Here is a 15,223-nt window from a genome sequence, read left to right as displayed (position 1 = left end):
ACACAAGATTAGAATATATTCCTTTTGCTTTTCTACTTCATGCTCTTGGTTTATTTCTTCCAAATAGGGAAATTTGTCACCATTACACCAAAACACTTTTAGGAGCCTTGTTTTAAATAATGTATGCATGTTTTAGCCATGTGCAAACAACCTTGAAACTCAGGGACTGATAAATTAAATGGCAGTATAAGAAACAGTTTAATCTATCGGAGGTTATATAAGAAATGAATATTCAACTCTGGCAACTCATATGAAGTTTCTGGCTCTGCCACCAACCTTTGATGTCATAACTGAAACTATATTTGTCAGGAAAACCTCGATTCATCCTTAAATGGGTTCAGATTTTTGAAGTGGGATTGTATAGTTAAAGTATTACATACAATAGGCCCCAGTTTGGAGAAGCAAGTTTGAGTATGACACAGAAGCTAAGCAATGTACTGCTGCAGACGGGGGTCAGCAATAAAACATATTTTACCCACATAAAAAGTCCCACCTAAAACAATCAATATCTATATTGGGAGTATTTTCACTGCTTTACCTTTCTGTCAGACAGCCTGTTCCAATGGGAACACCATTAACAGCTTCTGTTCTCATCTAGGCTCTTGTCAAAGCCACCAGACTCCACTGACAAAAACAGTAATTTTAGCATGCTGAACACAGGAGCTGCTGGTCTACTGCTGCTTTGATCAGTTAGTTAGGTAATGTTATAGTGCCACCTTGGTCAATCCGAACTAACCCCAACAACATCAAAGTCACACGATAACACAAACAAAATAACTGTTTGAGGCAGCGGTAGACCAGCAGCTCCTGTGGTCGGCAATATTAAATCACTAGTTTTCTCAATGGAGTCTGGCTTTGAAGAGAGGGACATAACGACTTGATTTTTTCTATTGGAAATCACTGTCTGACATTAAGGTGAAGCTGTATATAGCATCAATATTGCTTACATTAAAACTGAAAAACTGCACAAAAAATTAAGGGAACACTTAAACTTCAGGGATATCAATCTGTCCATTTAGGAAGCACAAATGATTGTGAATCAGTTTCAGATGCTTTGGTGCAAATCAAAGTGACAACAGGTGCAATGGAGAGTCAAAAGCAAGACCACCCCTCAAAAAGGGAATGGTTTTACATGTGGTGTCCACAGACAGTTGCTCTCTCCTTATCCTTCCTGACTGATTCTGCTCTAGTTTGGTCTTCTGCTAGTGTCCTTGTCACTACTCAGGTTGCACAGATAGTCCAGCTCCTCCAGGATCACACATCCATACATGTGGTCCCAAGAAGGTTTGCTGTGTCTTCCAGCACAGTCTCAACAGCATTGAGGAGATACCAGGAGACCGGCCGTTACACCAGGAGAGCTGGACAGGGCCGTAGAAGGGCATCAACCCAGCAGCAGGACCAGTATCTGCTCCTTTGTGTGAGGAGGAACAGGAGGAGCACTGCCAGAGCCCTACAACATGACCTCCAGTAGGCTACTGGTGTGCATGCTTCTGACCACACGGTCAGAAACAGACTCCATGAGGGTGGCATGAGGGCCCCGCGTCCTCTAGTGGGACCTGTGCTCATAGCCCAGCACCGTGCAGTTCAACTGGCATTCACCAGAGAACACCAGAACTGGCAGGTCCGCCACTGGCGCCCCGTTCTCTTCACAGATGAGAGCAGGTTCACACTGAGCACATGTGACAGGCGTGTAAGACTCTGGAGACTCTAAATTTTTTACTTTGATTTTCGGCGTGATTTTGAATCCAGCCCTCAGTGGGTCGATGAGTTTGGTTTTCACTAACTCTGACGTATCTGACGTGTGATTCAAGTGTTCCCTCAATTTTTTTAAATGTCAGACACTGTCTATGCATAAACACCTCATACAACCGAACTTCAAAAAACCTGAGCTATCCCTTTAAATCCAGTGTATTTTAAACATTTCTGGCTGCAGTCTGCTTTCTTCCAGCCGTGCAAAGTTAACTCACCTGTCACAGAACAGACAGGTGACCGGCTGACTGTCCTCCTCCATCCACTGCCACTGCTCCTCATCATCAACGTCTTCATCATCGCCGTCAGAGAGCTCAGGCATCTCGTCAGCATCTCCATCACCGTCTGTCAGAGTAACAGCTCATTACCGCTGCATGCACAGTAACTTTAGCGGTGCTGAAGTAAGCTAATGACAACCGTTAACATCGTGTGACGTCACTAAACACAAAATTCATAACGTATATACGTAATAGAAATGACCGCTAACCAAAATTAGTGTTTGCATTTTCAACAGGTACAGTTTGGGCGGGTTAAATTTGCTATTTACAACACTCACGTGGATCTGTGTACTCTGCCATGTTGTCGCCTTGGTTTCAGCGGACTTCCGGGTGACGTTTGGTGACGTAAAGAAGGGGGCCGGAGCAGACAGAGGCAGAAGAAGCACTTCCGGATGATCACCACAAGATGGCGCCCAAGTTTAATTTATGACACAGCTACAGCCGCTCTCACACATAAATATATATACATCTGTCCACGTTATTAGATATTTATACACGCAGCCATCTGCTCGCCAACATGTATTAATAAATAAATTAACGATGGCTGCTGGGAAAGAATATTTTCATAAAGAAAAACTGTTTAATTAAAGAATAGTGGCTCCAAACTTTGCTTTATCTGCTTACAAGTAAAAATGAGTCTGGATCTTTCTTTTCAATGCACTCAAATACTTTGCTGATCTGATGCAACATCATATCACTACTCATTTTTGTATATATTTTATATTTCTATTCTTATGTCCACATATTGTTTGATTACTTGCTGCTGTGACACTCAGTTTGGGATCAACAAAGTACTATCTATCTATCTATCTATCTATCTATCTATCTATCTATCTATCTATCTATCTATCTATCTATCTATCGTAGCGCGGAACTGATGAAGTCGGTTAGTGAAACTACCCGGACGACAATGACGTGCGGACATGTGCAGCAACATAATATCACCGACTCCACTGAAATATGATTGTAAATAATAAAGTCTGTTGAAATGGTGTCTGTTTAACGCCGCTGTGGAGAAGTTACCACACAATAATGATCCGTAAATAATGTCCGAGGCTGTTTTAGAGGAAGTTTCTGTTTTATCGTCCATTTACTGCGGAGGAGGAGAGTTTCAGCTCCTGCAGCAGTCTGGTGAGTTGACATCTCACTACAAACACCTTCATAGACGTTTAAAGTTACAACAAACTGACCATGTTAACATACGACATGAAGTCTCTGTCAGAAAGACACAGTAAAATGACACAGCTAGCTGCTCCAATAGTAAAGTAAATCACAGTTTCCAAGTAGGACTATGTGGCATCACATTATAATGATGAGACAAGTTCAGAGACTCCTTTAATACCCAAATGAAAGAGGACAAAGCCTGTTTCAATCTGGCCTCCTCTGCTTACAGGGGCATGCAAAAGTTTGGGCACCCCATGTCAAGATTTTATTCACTGTGAATAGTTAAGTAAGTAGGAGATGAACTGATCTCCAAAAGGCATGAAGTTAAAGATGAAACATGCTTTTCGACATTTAAGCAAGATAAGAGTATTATTTTGGTTTTGTACCATTTTAAAGTGAAAAAATTAAAGGAGCACCCCACAAGATTTCGGGCACCCCAAGACATTTGAGCTCTCAGACAACTTTTCCCAGGGTCTCAGACCTTAATGAGCTTGTTAGGGATCTGGCTTGTTCACAGTCATCGTTAGGAAAGGCCAGGTGATGCAAATTTCAAAGCTTTATAAATACTCTGACTCCTGACACCTTGTCTCAACAATCAGCAGCCATGGGCTCCTCTAAACAGCTGCCTAGCACTCTGAAAACTAAAATAACTGATGAAGACTATAAGAAGATAGCAAAGTGTTTTCAGGGAGCTGTTTCCTCTGTTTGTAATGTCATTAAGAAATGGTAGTTAACAGGAACTGTGGAGGTCAAGTTGAGGTCTGGAAGACTTTCCAAGAATGCTGCTCATAGGATTGTTAGAAAGGTAAATCAAAACTCCCATCTGACTGCAAAAGACCTGCAGGGAGATTGATCAGACTCTGGAGCTGTGGTGCACTGTTCTACTGTGCATCCACACCTGGACAAATATGACCTTCATGGAAGAGTCATCAGAAGAAAACCTTTCAATTTCAATTCAATTTCAATTTCAATTTTATTTATAAAGCCCAATATCACAAATCACAATTTGCCTCACAGGGCTTTACAGCATACGACATCCCTCTGTCCTTAAGACCCTCACAGCGGATAAGGAAAAACTCCCCAAAAAAACCCTTTAACGGGGAAAAAAAACGGTAGAAACCTCAGGAAGAGCAACTGAGGAGGGATCCCTCTTCCAGGACGAACAGACGTGCAATAGATGTCGTACAGAACAGATCAGCATAATAAATTAACAGTAATCCGTATGACACAATGAGACAGAAAGAGAGAGAGAGAGAGAGAGAGAGAGAGAGAGAGAGAGAGAGATGCAGGTAAGGACAGTAGCTTACAACAACATTAATGAAAGTAATAATATTATAGTTATAGTTCTGGCTACTGTGGTACAATATGTTGAAAGTATGTATTAATATCTGACAGTATACTTGTGTGACAATAGTCATATGTGTATAATAACAGCAGAAGTATGACTAATGACTAATGATGGCAGCAGCAGCAGGAGGCATCTGGCAGGACCACGGCAGCAGCACAACCACACACGTCACACTGTCCAGGCACCGCTGCGGTATGAGTTATTCTGAGAGACAGTGGAGCACAAAGGCTCCGGAGAAGAAGCCGAGTTAGTGACATCCAGAATGGCCGAGTTAGCAAGATGCAGTAATAGGATGAGAGTGAGAGAGAGAGAGAGAGAGAGAGAGAGGGAGAGAGAGGGAGCCCGGTGTATTATAGGGGGTCCTCCGGCAGACTAGGCCTAAGTCAGCCTAACTAGGGGCTGGTACAGGGCAAGCCTGAGCCAGCCCTAACTATAAGCTTTATCAAAGAGGAAAGTCTTAAGTCTAGTCTTAAATGTGGAGACAGTGTCTGCCTCCCGGACCGTAACAGGAAGATGATTCCACAGGAGAGGAGCCTGATAGCTGAAGGCTCTGGCTCCTGATCTGCTTTTGGAGACTTTAGGGACCACGAGTAACCCTGCGTTCTCAGAGCGCAGTGTTCTGGTGGGATAATATGGCACTATGAGCTCTCTAAGATATGACGGAGCTTGACCATTTAGAGCTTTATAAGTTAACAGTAGGATTTTAAATTCAATTCTGGATTTTACAGGGAGCCAGTGCAGAGAAGCTAAAACAGGAGAAATATGATCTCGTTTCTTAGTTCCTGTTAGTACACGAGCTGCTGCATTCTGAATTAGCTGGAGAGTTTTTAAGGACTTACTAGAGCTACCTGATAATAGAGAGTTACAGTAATCCAGCCTTGAGGTAACAAAAGCGTGGACCAATTTTTCTGCATCTTTTCGGGTCAGGATAGGCCTAATTTTCGGAATATTACGCAGATGAAAAAATGCAGTCCGTGAGGTTTGCTTTAAATGAGAATTAAAAGACAAATCTTGATCAAATATTACTCCGAGGTTTCTTACGGTAGTGCTAGAGGCCAGAGCAATGCCATCTGGAGAAACTACGTCATCAGATAAAGAGTCTCTGAGTTGTTTGGGGCCAAGAACAATAACTTCAGTTTTGTCTGAATTTAACATCAGGAAATTGGTGCTCATCCAATTTTTTATGTCTTTAAGGCAGTTATGGAGTTTAGTTAATTGATTACTTTCTTCAGGCTTCATCGATAAATACAACTGTGTATCATCCGCATAACAATGGAAATTTATAGAGTGATTTCTAATGATGTTACCTAAAGGAAGCATATATAGAGTAAATAGGATTGGTCCGAGCACAGAACCTTGCGGAACTCCAAAACAAACTTTGGTACGTAAGGATGATTCATTACGAACGTCAACAAATTGAAAACGATCAGATAAATAAGATTTAAACCAGCTTAGTGCTGAACCTTTTAGGCCAATTAAGTGATCCAGTCTCTGCAGTAGAATTTGATGGTCAATTGTGTCAAACGCCGCACTAAGATCTAATAAAACAAGAACAGAGACGAGTCCTTTGTCTGAAGCAATCAGAAGGTCATTTGTAATTTTAACTAGAGCTGTCTCAGTGCTATGATGCACTCTAAATCCTGACTGAAATTCCTCAAATAAATTATTATCCTGGAGAAAATCACACAGCTGGTCTGCGACTACTTTCTCAAGGATCTTTGACATAAAGGGAAGATTAGATATTGGTCTATAGTTGGCTAACACCTCTGGATCCAGGGTGGGCTTTTTTAGGAGAGGTTTAATTACAGCTACCTTAAAAGACTGTGGTACATAGCCTGTTAATAGGGATATATTGATCATATCTAATATATGAGTGTTAACTAAAGGAAAGACCTCCTTAAGTAGCCTAGTTGGGATGGGGTCTAAGAGACACGTTGATGATTTAGATGAAGAAATCACTGCGGTCAATTCTTGAAGAGAAATTGGGGAGAAGCAATCTAAATATATATTAGATTCTACAGCTGTGTTTGAGGTTAGATAGGTAGGCCTACCATCTGAGGGCAGGAGGTCATGAATTTTGCCTCTAATAGTTAGAATTTTGTCATTAAAAAAGCTCATAAAATCATTACTGCTAAGGGCTAAAGGAATACAAGGCTCAATAGAGCTTTGACTCTCAGTCAGCCTGGCTACAGTGCTGAAAAGAAACCTGGGGTTGTTCTTGTTTTCTTCTATTAATGCTGAGTAATAGTTTGCTCTGGCATTGCGGAGGCCCCTCTTATAAGTTTTGAGACTGTCTGTCCAGATTAAACGAGATTCTTCCAGTTTGGTTAATCGCCAATTCCTTTCAAATTTTCGCGATATTTGTTTTAACCTACGGGTTTGAGAGTTATACCAAGGAGCAAACTTTCTTTGCTTTGTTAACTTCTTTTTAAGAGGAGCTACAGAGTCGAGCGTTGTTCGCAGCGAGCCTACGGCGCTATCAACAAAATGATCAATTTGGGAGAGGTTAAAGTCGGCACGGGAAACCTCTGTTACTGAAGGTATTGGTATTGAATCTAACGACGAAGTAATCTTTTCCTTAAATTTTGTGACAGCACTATCTGATAAACATCTAGTATAGTAACTGTTGCTGAGTGGCGTGTAATCGAGTAAAAAGAAATCAAAAGTAATCAGATAATGATCTGATAGCAAGGGATTCTGTGGAAAGACTTTCCTGTATCACCTTTGACACAGTGGATCACGACATTCTCCTGTCATGTCTTGATTCCTGTGTAGGCATTAAAGGCACAGCGCTAAAATGGTTCCAGTCTTATTTGTCAGATAGGAGTTTCTCTGTCCATCTTGGCCAGTACTCTTTTGCTGTGTCCCCACTTAATTGTGGGGTACCGCAAGGCTCTATTTTGGGCCCTAGTTTATTCTCATTGTATATGCTTCCCTTGGGGTCTATTTTTAAAAAGTACAACATCTCCTTCCATTGTTTTGCGGATGACCTTAAGATCTATCTGCCCATAGTAGTAGTAGTAGTAGTAGTAGAAGTATTTACATGCATAGCCTGTACAGCACTTTGGTCAACTGGCGTTGTTTTTAATGTGCTATAGAAATAAACTTGACTTGACTTGACTTGTGTCCTCACCACAATATTCAGCCTCAGAAGTTCACAAAGGAACATCGAAACAAGCCTGATACTTTTGGAAACAAGTCCTGTGGACTGATGAAGATAAAATACAACTTCATGGACACAATGAGCAAAGGTATGTTTGGAGAAAAAAGGGACACCTGTCCAACTGTTAAACACTGGGATGGATGGATCATGCTTGGGCTTGTGTTGCAGCCAGTGGCACGGGGAATATTTCACAGGTACAGGGAAGAATGGATTCAGTTAAATTCCAGCAAATTCTGGACAATTCAGGACAATGATCCTAAACACACCTCCAAATCCACAATGGACGACCTCAAGAGGAGCAAGCTGAAGGGTTTGCCATGGCCCTCACAGTCCCCCGACCTAAACATCATTAAACATCTGTGGATAGAGCTCAAAGCGCAGAGCACGAAGACGACCCAAGACTCTCACAGAGCTAGACAGTGGTATATTAGACCTTAAAAACCAGAATCATAATGTCTGTTAGTGCTGTAACATCGCTCTGTTTGCCCTCCAGCTCAGGATGGACTCGTGGTCCAAATCAACAGCACTGTTGGAGGAGAACGAAGGCTGGATGTGAGCCTGTTGTTCCATCTGCACCCCAGCTACCCTTCCTGTCCTCCCGCCATCTCCGTCTCCTCCACTGTTCTCTCTAGGACTCAGTGTCACAACATCAGACAGAAGCTGCTGGATCAAGCTGCAGCTTTACCACCAGAGGAACCAATGGTTCATCAGCTGGTGGAATGGATGCAGGTAAATCATCTTACTGACTGTTTAATGAACTGTAACAAATAATTAAATGACACTTGACACACTAATCTTTTGATCTGTGTAATAAGGAGCAGTGTGTGGAGGTGACAGATGGCTGCAGAGGTGCCGAGGAGGATGTGAAAAAAGAGAGAGAAAAAGAGGAGGAGTGGATGGCAGTGCTGTTGTTGGACCACATCCGATCGAGAAATCGTTACATCAGTCTGCTGGAGCGCTGGACCCAGCAGCTGCAGCTCACTGGGAGGTTATTACTGGGAAGGAGTATACTGGTTATTCTGCAGGGAGACAGAGCCAACATCAAGGTACCAACCAACTTACACACCATCACACGAAGAAGCTAAAACAAAAGGAGGTTTGATTTTTTTTTTTTTAATTAAAAATGACTTAAATGATAAATTGATAATCACAATAGTTACAAATTAATTTTCTGTTGATTGATCAATCACTGCAGCTCTGACATGAGACACACTGCAGAGGGTTCAGTGTGCTGTAAAGTAAGTCAAGACTGTCTTACTCAGAAAATGAGAGCATCTGTCATTTCGTCAAGTGCTCCAAAACATCTGTAAGCACTCAAGTGACGGTGCCTTCTAGTGGCTGTAGGAGTTATGATCCTCCTGTCAGGAGCATAGGAGGGCGGGTGGATGGATGGATGGTCAGCATAGCATCATATTTGAACACCAGAGGGCGCTGTTTCTATGTCAAACTGACAGTCAGTGTTGTTTTCCTTAAACCAGTGGCTCCTTAACTTTTTCCTGAGAGGACCTCTTTTCTGTCACGGAGTAAACTGACTGCTGAGCATATGTTTTTGGATATGTAAGCATATTTATTTTTGGATGAAGTTTGAGCAGATTATTTCCTGTGAAATTTGCATCAAAGATGAGTTTTCCTGGTATATTTTTTAGGAACTTTTGACATGATTCTCTACTTGTAATATTGTTTTTGTTAAGGCTTCCTTTATGACAGATTCAGTGTTTTCTTCTCCCTGACGGTTAGCCATTATTCTGTTCGCTCTTTGAATGTGCGTACTTTTCTAATGCAGGATTAGTCTGTTCAGCAGAGTGAAGGCTCTGTGAATATAGCTTGTCTTCAGGTTAATATCTTGAATAATTATCTAAACTTTTGAAAAATAATTTCAGTCAGTTTTCTTCACCGAAATAGGTGGGATGCTGAGCTACAGGTCTACTGTGTATTTAAAACAAGTTTTCTCACACTCCTTAAATAGGGCTGCAGCAAAATACTGGTTTTAAGGTGTACCATTATAAAAAAAAAGTTGACGATTATCATACCGTGTACATCTGACTGTAGTCTTGTCTCTCCAGGAGTTTTGTCGCCTTTTAAAGACGGTGAAGGTGGATGTGGATTCTTCAGGCAAGAAATGCAAAGAGAGGATGATGAAGGTTCTCATTGAAAGACCTTCATCTTCCTCCTGTGGACATGGGTAAGGATCACAGACATACACTTTGACTCTGAGGTAGCAGGGAAATGGAATAAGGGCAGGACTTTTATGATCAGTGTTGGATCACGCAGCAGTATTGTGACAGCTCTCTCACTTCCCACTTTGTGTCTCTGTGTGTCTTTCAATCAGTCTCCAGGGTTTTGCAGTGAAGAATTATGAGTCGTTAGCAGAGCTGACCGCAGCCTTCCAGGAAATTAACATGGCTGAGATTTACCAGCAGATACTGCCATCATTAAGTGACTGACAGCACACAGGTTACCACGGTGACCAGTGACTGAACCCAAACTGAGAAGATCCTTGACAAGATTCAGACTCAACAAGCACAGTCTGACTGTAGAAGCAGGTGCACACAAGACGAGCCGCCTGCCATGAATACCAGATTGAATGTAAAGCATCCACCGGATACCCAACTCCTAAACAACACTATAACTGTGTGGTAACAGCGGCTCAACAACAGACACAAAAAGACTGATGGTTGAAACACAATAAAGTTATTGCTGATGTATATTTTGACAATTTATCTGATTTTCATTGATGGACTGATTGGTTCATCTGCAATAAATCTATGTGAACACAGAGTGGACCAGAACTAAAAGCTGGTCCAAACCAAATGAGCCAAACTACTGTCACACTCGCAGCGTTGATCAAATATGAATTAAGATTCTGTCACTGCACTGTCCACTTCTCGTCTCAAATGTTTTCAGAGACATATTTTAGTGTACTGCTTTGCTGTACTGTGACTTGGCTGCCATGTTTGAAAACAGTTTAGCAGAAATGACGCAAATCTGCACTTTTGCAAATCAAGTGTCGACTCGTAGTGACTAGAGCATCATTTTTATGCCCCTGCACCAGTGATAGCCATGGCTGGAGGTAATATGTTTTTTTAGGTTGTCCGTCCGTTTCTCATGAACAAGATATCTTAAGAACAAACTGAGGGCATTTCCTCAAATTTGGCACAAACATCCACTCAGGCTAATGATGAAATGATCTGATTTTGGTGGTCAAAGGTCACTGTGACATCACAAAACATGTTTTTGGCCATAACTAAAGTATCCATACACTTAGTATGACAAAACTTCACACAAATGTCTAATAGGATAAAATAATTCAGTTAAGATATTTTATATCCAAAAGGTCAAAGGTCAGCTTCACTGTGACATCATAATGTTCTACAATAACACTTATGGCCATTATTCAACGCCATATCTCAGGAACAGAAGGGGAGACATTTGGTCAGATACTGAACTGGTGACACTAATCTTGGGTGTCCATATTGAATCTGAGCTGCCAGGGGGAAGATGTGTATAAAAGCAGGTTTAAGAATATGTAGGTTTTTTGCATCACCATCCATATTTGAAGCATTGTCAGCTGTCACGTCTACATATGAGTCTGGACAGACATGGCTGTAAACTGCAACTTGCGAGGTGGTAATTCTAGTTTTTATAACCCATTTTATTATCATTTAACCCAAATCATGATCTTTCCTGAACCTTAACCAAATCCTTTTGTTTCCCGAAGTTAGGACAGAAGTCTAGACACAAACCAAAAGTTTTGGTGTCAAAGTCTTGCACTTCCGAAGCCTGCACAGTACATAAATGTAATGTTTTGTTACCCTAAAGAAATGTCTCTGAACATAATCAAGGCATCATTTACTTTGCCACAACAATGTTAGTTATAATTAGTAACAAACAAAGGTAGGTTCCTGGGGACTCAGTTGTCCTTGCCTACATATTGAATGGACCGCCCCAACAAATGTGTTTATTGTGAAAGAAACTGTTGTCCTCACTTGCCTGCCTTCAACAGAGCAGGACAGGAGGGTCTGATATTAAACAGAACAAACCCCCCTCCTCCATAATGAGACTATCTTCATCATAATGAGGACCAACATCAACACACAGGACATAAACAGTTCTGGGTTTATAGATGAGCGAAGCTCAAGAGGACGTAAAACGAACAGATTCCAGTTGCTTCATCTCAAGAATTTAAACCTCAGGTCACTCACCAGTTTACAGCTGCTTTTCCTCCAAAACATTCCTCTCAGACCATATGGGTCTTTGAAGGCTGCAATATGTGTGTTCTGAGTTTTGTTCTTTACTCTCTCATCCACATGAATTGATCTTAATGTTTTGTACATGACTTACTGTAGCATGATAAGTTAAACAGTTATTGTTGTTAACATCTTTGACTCATGGCAGTGTCCCATGTCAGCTTTTCACTCGGGATTCGTTCTCTTTTTAAATGTCAATATTTGGGCTCGGACGTTTCAGTCCAAATATTTAAAATATTGAGAACTGTATGAGGGACATGCTGATTACCAAGAACTGGAATAACACCATGGATGTGCTGTCAGGCACGACAAGACATCAGAGAGTCCACTTCAGTTGTGATTCAGGGTGTTTTCACACTTGGTCCTTTTCAGCCCTCTAAACAGACTCAGAGCGGTGACTCAGCATTTTCTGCCCATATGTGAACACTCCAAGAGAACTCAGACCTCTCTTAAGCGATCACCTCGGAGGCACCTCGGTCTGAGTTTGGGTCGCTGTAAGGCTGCAGTGCGGTTCACTTAACCTGTGCCCTGTGACAATAAAGCGCTCCAGGTTCACTTTGCTCTTTGCTGTTGTATTTAGCCCTGTAGTTCACATGCTGTTGCACTGGGATGCTTGGACAAACATACAAAACCACACTGGCCTGAAATGCTTGCAAGGATGCAGGACGAGGTATAGTTTTCTCCACAGAAGATACTGCACGTCTCCAGTTTGGGAATGTAGAATACATCAAACATACAGTCTACGGCACAGAAACACTAAGGTTTACCTCCAGTTTTAAGTTCATCTGAAAGCGTGGGGCTTTATAACCGCACTGCAGTGCCACGTCAAAGTAAAAATTAAACTATGTCAGCATATAAGTTATTATATACAGGCTACAGTTTGAAGAGAGACAGGGCTGAGGCCCCGTCAGAGGTAAAGTGGAGCAGAAAGAGAACTAAGTCCTCTTGAAAATGAACTGAGGACTGAGTTCAGTTTGTTTAAAGAGGACTATATGTGAAAACACCCTTATTGTAGTAGGAAACAGATGGTATGTCAGTCTGGCACCAATCAATGCTGATTTCATCTAAACAGACTGGTTACAGTTTCCATCCACATGTGTCCAGACTCATATGCAGCCCTGACAGTTGACAATGCTTCAAATGTTGCTGCAAAGAAGCTGCATATTGTAAAACGTGGATGCTTCACACATCATAAGTCGCACAGAAAATCTAAACAGCACAGTTCAAGGTGAACACCCAAGTTTAGACGTCACGTTCACGAGAATTAGATTGACACAAAGTTGAAGTGACACTGACAGTGCCATCCAAAATCTAATTTATTGTTGAGTCCAAGTGGACAGTTGTACCTAATTTAAAGAAATTCCCTCAAGGCGTTATTGAGATATCGAAATCACCAGAATATGACAGATGTACCACAAGTGTACAGACATTTGACTACACATCAACTAACAAGAATTAACACAATGTAAAATCAATCAAGGTAACATCAAACAACTTAAGCCTCAAAGTATTTTGAAAATAAATTAGCTAAGAACAAAGGAACTCACATTTTCACTCAGTCAAACAGTTGTTCCCAGTAGTACTAAGGATTCTGCTGCAGGTGGTGCAAAAAAGAGCTCACACCTGAACTCAATCCCTGGTATCAAGCCAGGCTCCTCCTCCTCCAAATAAAATAACAACTAAAATGTCTGCATACCTGAACAACAAAATAGGTTGTTAGTCAGTGGATTCCAAAACCAATGTTTCCTGTTGGTAGGATGAAGACACTGTAGCAATACCTGTGCAGTTTAGGTAACTAAAACTATACAATTAAGGTTAGGAAATAATCTTTAATGTCTGATTACAGTCTTCCATACACTGTGACCTCCTGAAAAGCTCCTCAAAACTTCAGTATTAGAGTATGTCTTTGTACCGTTAAATATTTGTGACTAAATTAGCAACAGTCAAAGCTTCGGCAGCACCAGGGCTGGGCTTAAAAACCCTGAATCTTTACTGTTCATCACCTGTGGCATTTTTCCAAACAAAGCATTTTCCGATTAAGATGTGGGCAGGTCTTTAATTAATGATTATTTTCATTGTCGGTTAATCTCTCTATTATTTCATCCATTAATCGATTCGTTGTTTAATCTGTAAAATGTCAGAAAATGGTGAAAAATGTTGAACAGTATTTCCCAAAGCCCAAGATGACGTCCCTGTTTTCTGCAAACCCCCAAATACTGTCACTGAAGAGTAAAGAAACCAAGGAAATCACATTTGAGAAGCTGGAATCAGAATTTCGATTTTTTGCCTGATAAAATACTCATACTGGTTAATCTATTATCAAATTAGCTGGCAATTTATTTAAGAGTTGATAAATATTTGATTAATCATTGCAGCTCTACATGTGAGATATGCTATTATTCAGGTTTCAGGAGCATTCTTTGAACATGTGTACAGCACATTTAGAATATGCATCTCAGTTGGGGTTATTACTGCAGTTTGCAGCACACGGCCTCTGGCCTGTTTACAATCAGCTCTGTGCACCGTCAAGGACATGCTGTACACCAACAACAGATTGTAAGGCTGGACTAAAGATGTATGATCAAAAGAAGAGCACACATTGCTGTTCAGAAGGAGAAACACAGCTACTTTTAAACATGATGAAAGACTTGTGTATCAACAGGTTTTTGGATATGTGCAGATATCACAATGCAGACCTTTTCCTTTGAGGGACTGGTGGAAAACTTTGACAAAATCCTGTTTTGACGCAAAGAGGCAAAATGACATGAGCAGCTCCAGCTGTTTGACTTCTCTGTTTTGATGTGATATGTTTGGGCACGATAATCTGAATATGCACAAGTGCATGTAAACAGGAATATTAGTGGATTTGTCTATTTCAGAACAAGAGTAGTTTGTGCATGTATAAGTAGTTAGTGCTTTAAGTGGTTGGACTGCGGCACTGAAGGAACAAAAACACTTTTTTATACTTATAGCATTTGCATACAATTAAACTTGTTATCTTAACAGGCTTATTTTTCACTTCCGATTAAATAGGGCTGAGGTGCCTGCCTCTTTCATCCTGTGCCACCCAATTATGTGCAATGCCCATGAATCACAACATCTCTGGCTACACTGCTGAGTGTATCAGAGCTTTTTCCACAGAAAACAGCTGCTGCGGGAAATGACGCTGATGAGAGCAGTGAGACTAAACTGGAGCTGAACACTGGAGCTGTGGACTGGAAAACCAACAATGAGCTGAAAACGTTCAAACGCTCCGTAATGCTAAAAATAGCCG

The 15,223-nt window shown here is 41.2% G+C and overlaps 2 protein-coding genes across 3 annotated transcripts in view; one reads left to right on the top strand and one right to left on the bottom strand.

Annotated features, from left to right (window-relative positions):
- Positions 1 to 2,451, bottom strand: part of prmt3 (protein arginine methyltransferase 3) — a 91,634-nt gene extending 89,183 nt beyond the window's left edge. Inside the window, exons 1-2 of the mRNA XM_033625396.2 lie at positions 2,306 to 2,451; positions 1,968 to 2,094 (exon numbers count right to left, since the gene is read on the bottom strand). Of these exons, the coding sequence (XP_033481287.2) occupies positions 1,968 to 2,094; positions 2,306 to 2,327 (149 nt within the window). The 5' untranslated portion in view covers positions 2,328 to 2,451. The remainder of the gene's footprint in view (positions 1 to 1,967; positions 2,095 to 2,305) is intronic.
- A 477-nt stretch (positions 2,452 to 2,928) lies between these two features.
- rwdd3 (RWD domain containing 3) lies at positions 2,929 to 10,405 on the top strand. 2 transcript variants are annotated; one of them, XM_033625415.2, is made up of 5 exons: positions 2,929 to 3,158; positions 8,196 to 8,431; positions 8,524 to 8,748; positions 9,766 to 9,884; positions 10,032 to 10,405. In XM_033625415.2, exons 1-5 carry the CDS (start codon positions 3,074 to 3,076, stop codon positions 10,144 to 10,146), a joined length of 780 nt encoding a protein of 259 aa, XP_033481306.1. In that variant the 5' UTR covers positions 2,929 to 3,073; the 3' UTR covers positions 10,147 to 10,405. The 2 variants fall into 2 exon arrangements, with proteins under 2 accessions (XP_033481306.1, XP_033481297.1); XM_033625406.2 differs by having other exon boundaries at positions 2,930 to 3,158; positions 8,518 to 8,748.
- Positions 10,406 to 15,223: the final 4,818 nt, after the last annotated feature.

This window comes from Epinephelus lanceolatus, chromosome 2 (assembly GCF_041903045.1).
Source record: "Epinephelus lanceolatus isolate andai-2023 chromosome 2, ASM4190304v1, whole genome shotgun sequence".
In the NCBI taxonomy this organism is placed as follows: Eukaryota; Metazoa; Chordata; class Actinopteri; order Perciformes; family Serranidae; genus Epinephelus; species Epinephelus lanceolatus.
The sequence above is the reverse complement of the archived record's forward strand: the minus strand, read 5'-3'. Positions and strand labels throughout refer to the sequence as shown.

Coding starts and splice junctions, on each gene's coding strand:
- rwdd3 (XM_033625406.2), top strand. CDS start 3,074: ATGTCCGAGGCTGTTTTAGAGGAAGTTTCTGTTTTATCGTCCATTTAC. Junction 3,159..8,195: donor TCAGCTCCTGCAGCAGTCTG/GTGAGTTGACAT, acceptor TTTGCCCTCCAG/CTCAGGATGGACTCGTGGTC. Junction 8,432..8,517: donor AGCTGGTGGAATGGATGCAG/GTAAATCATCTT, acceptor CTGTGTAATAAG/GAGCAGTGTGTGGAGGTGAC.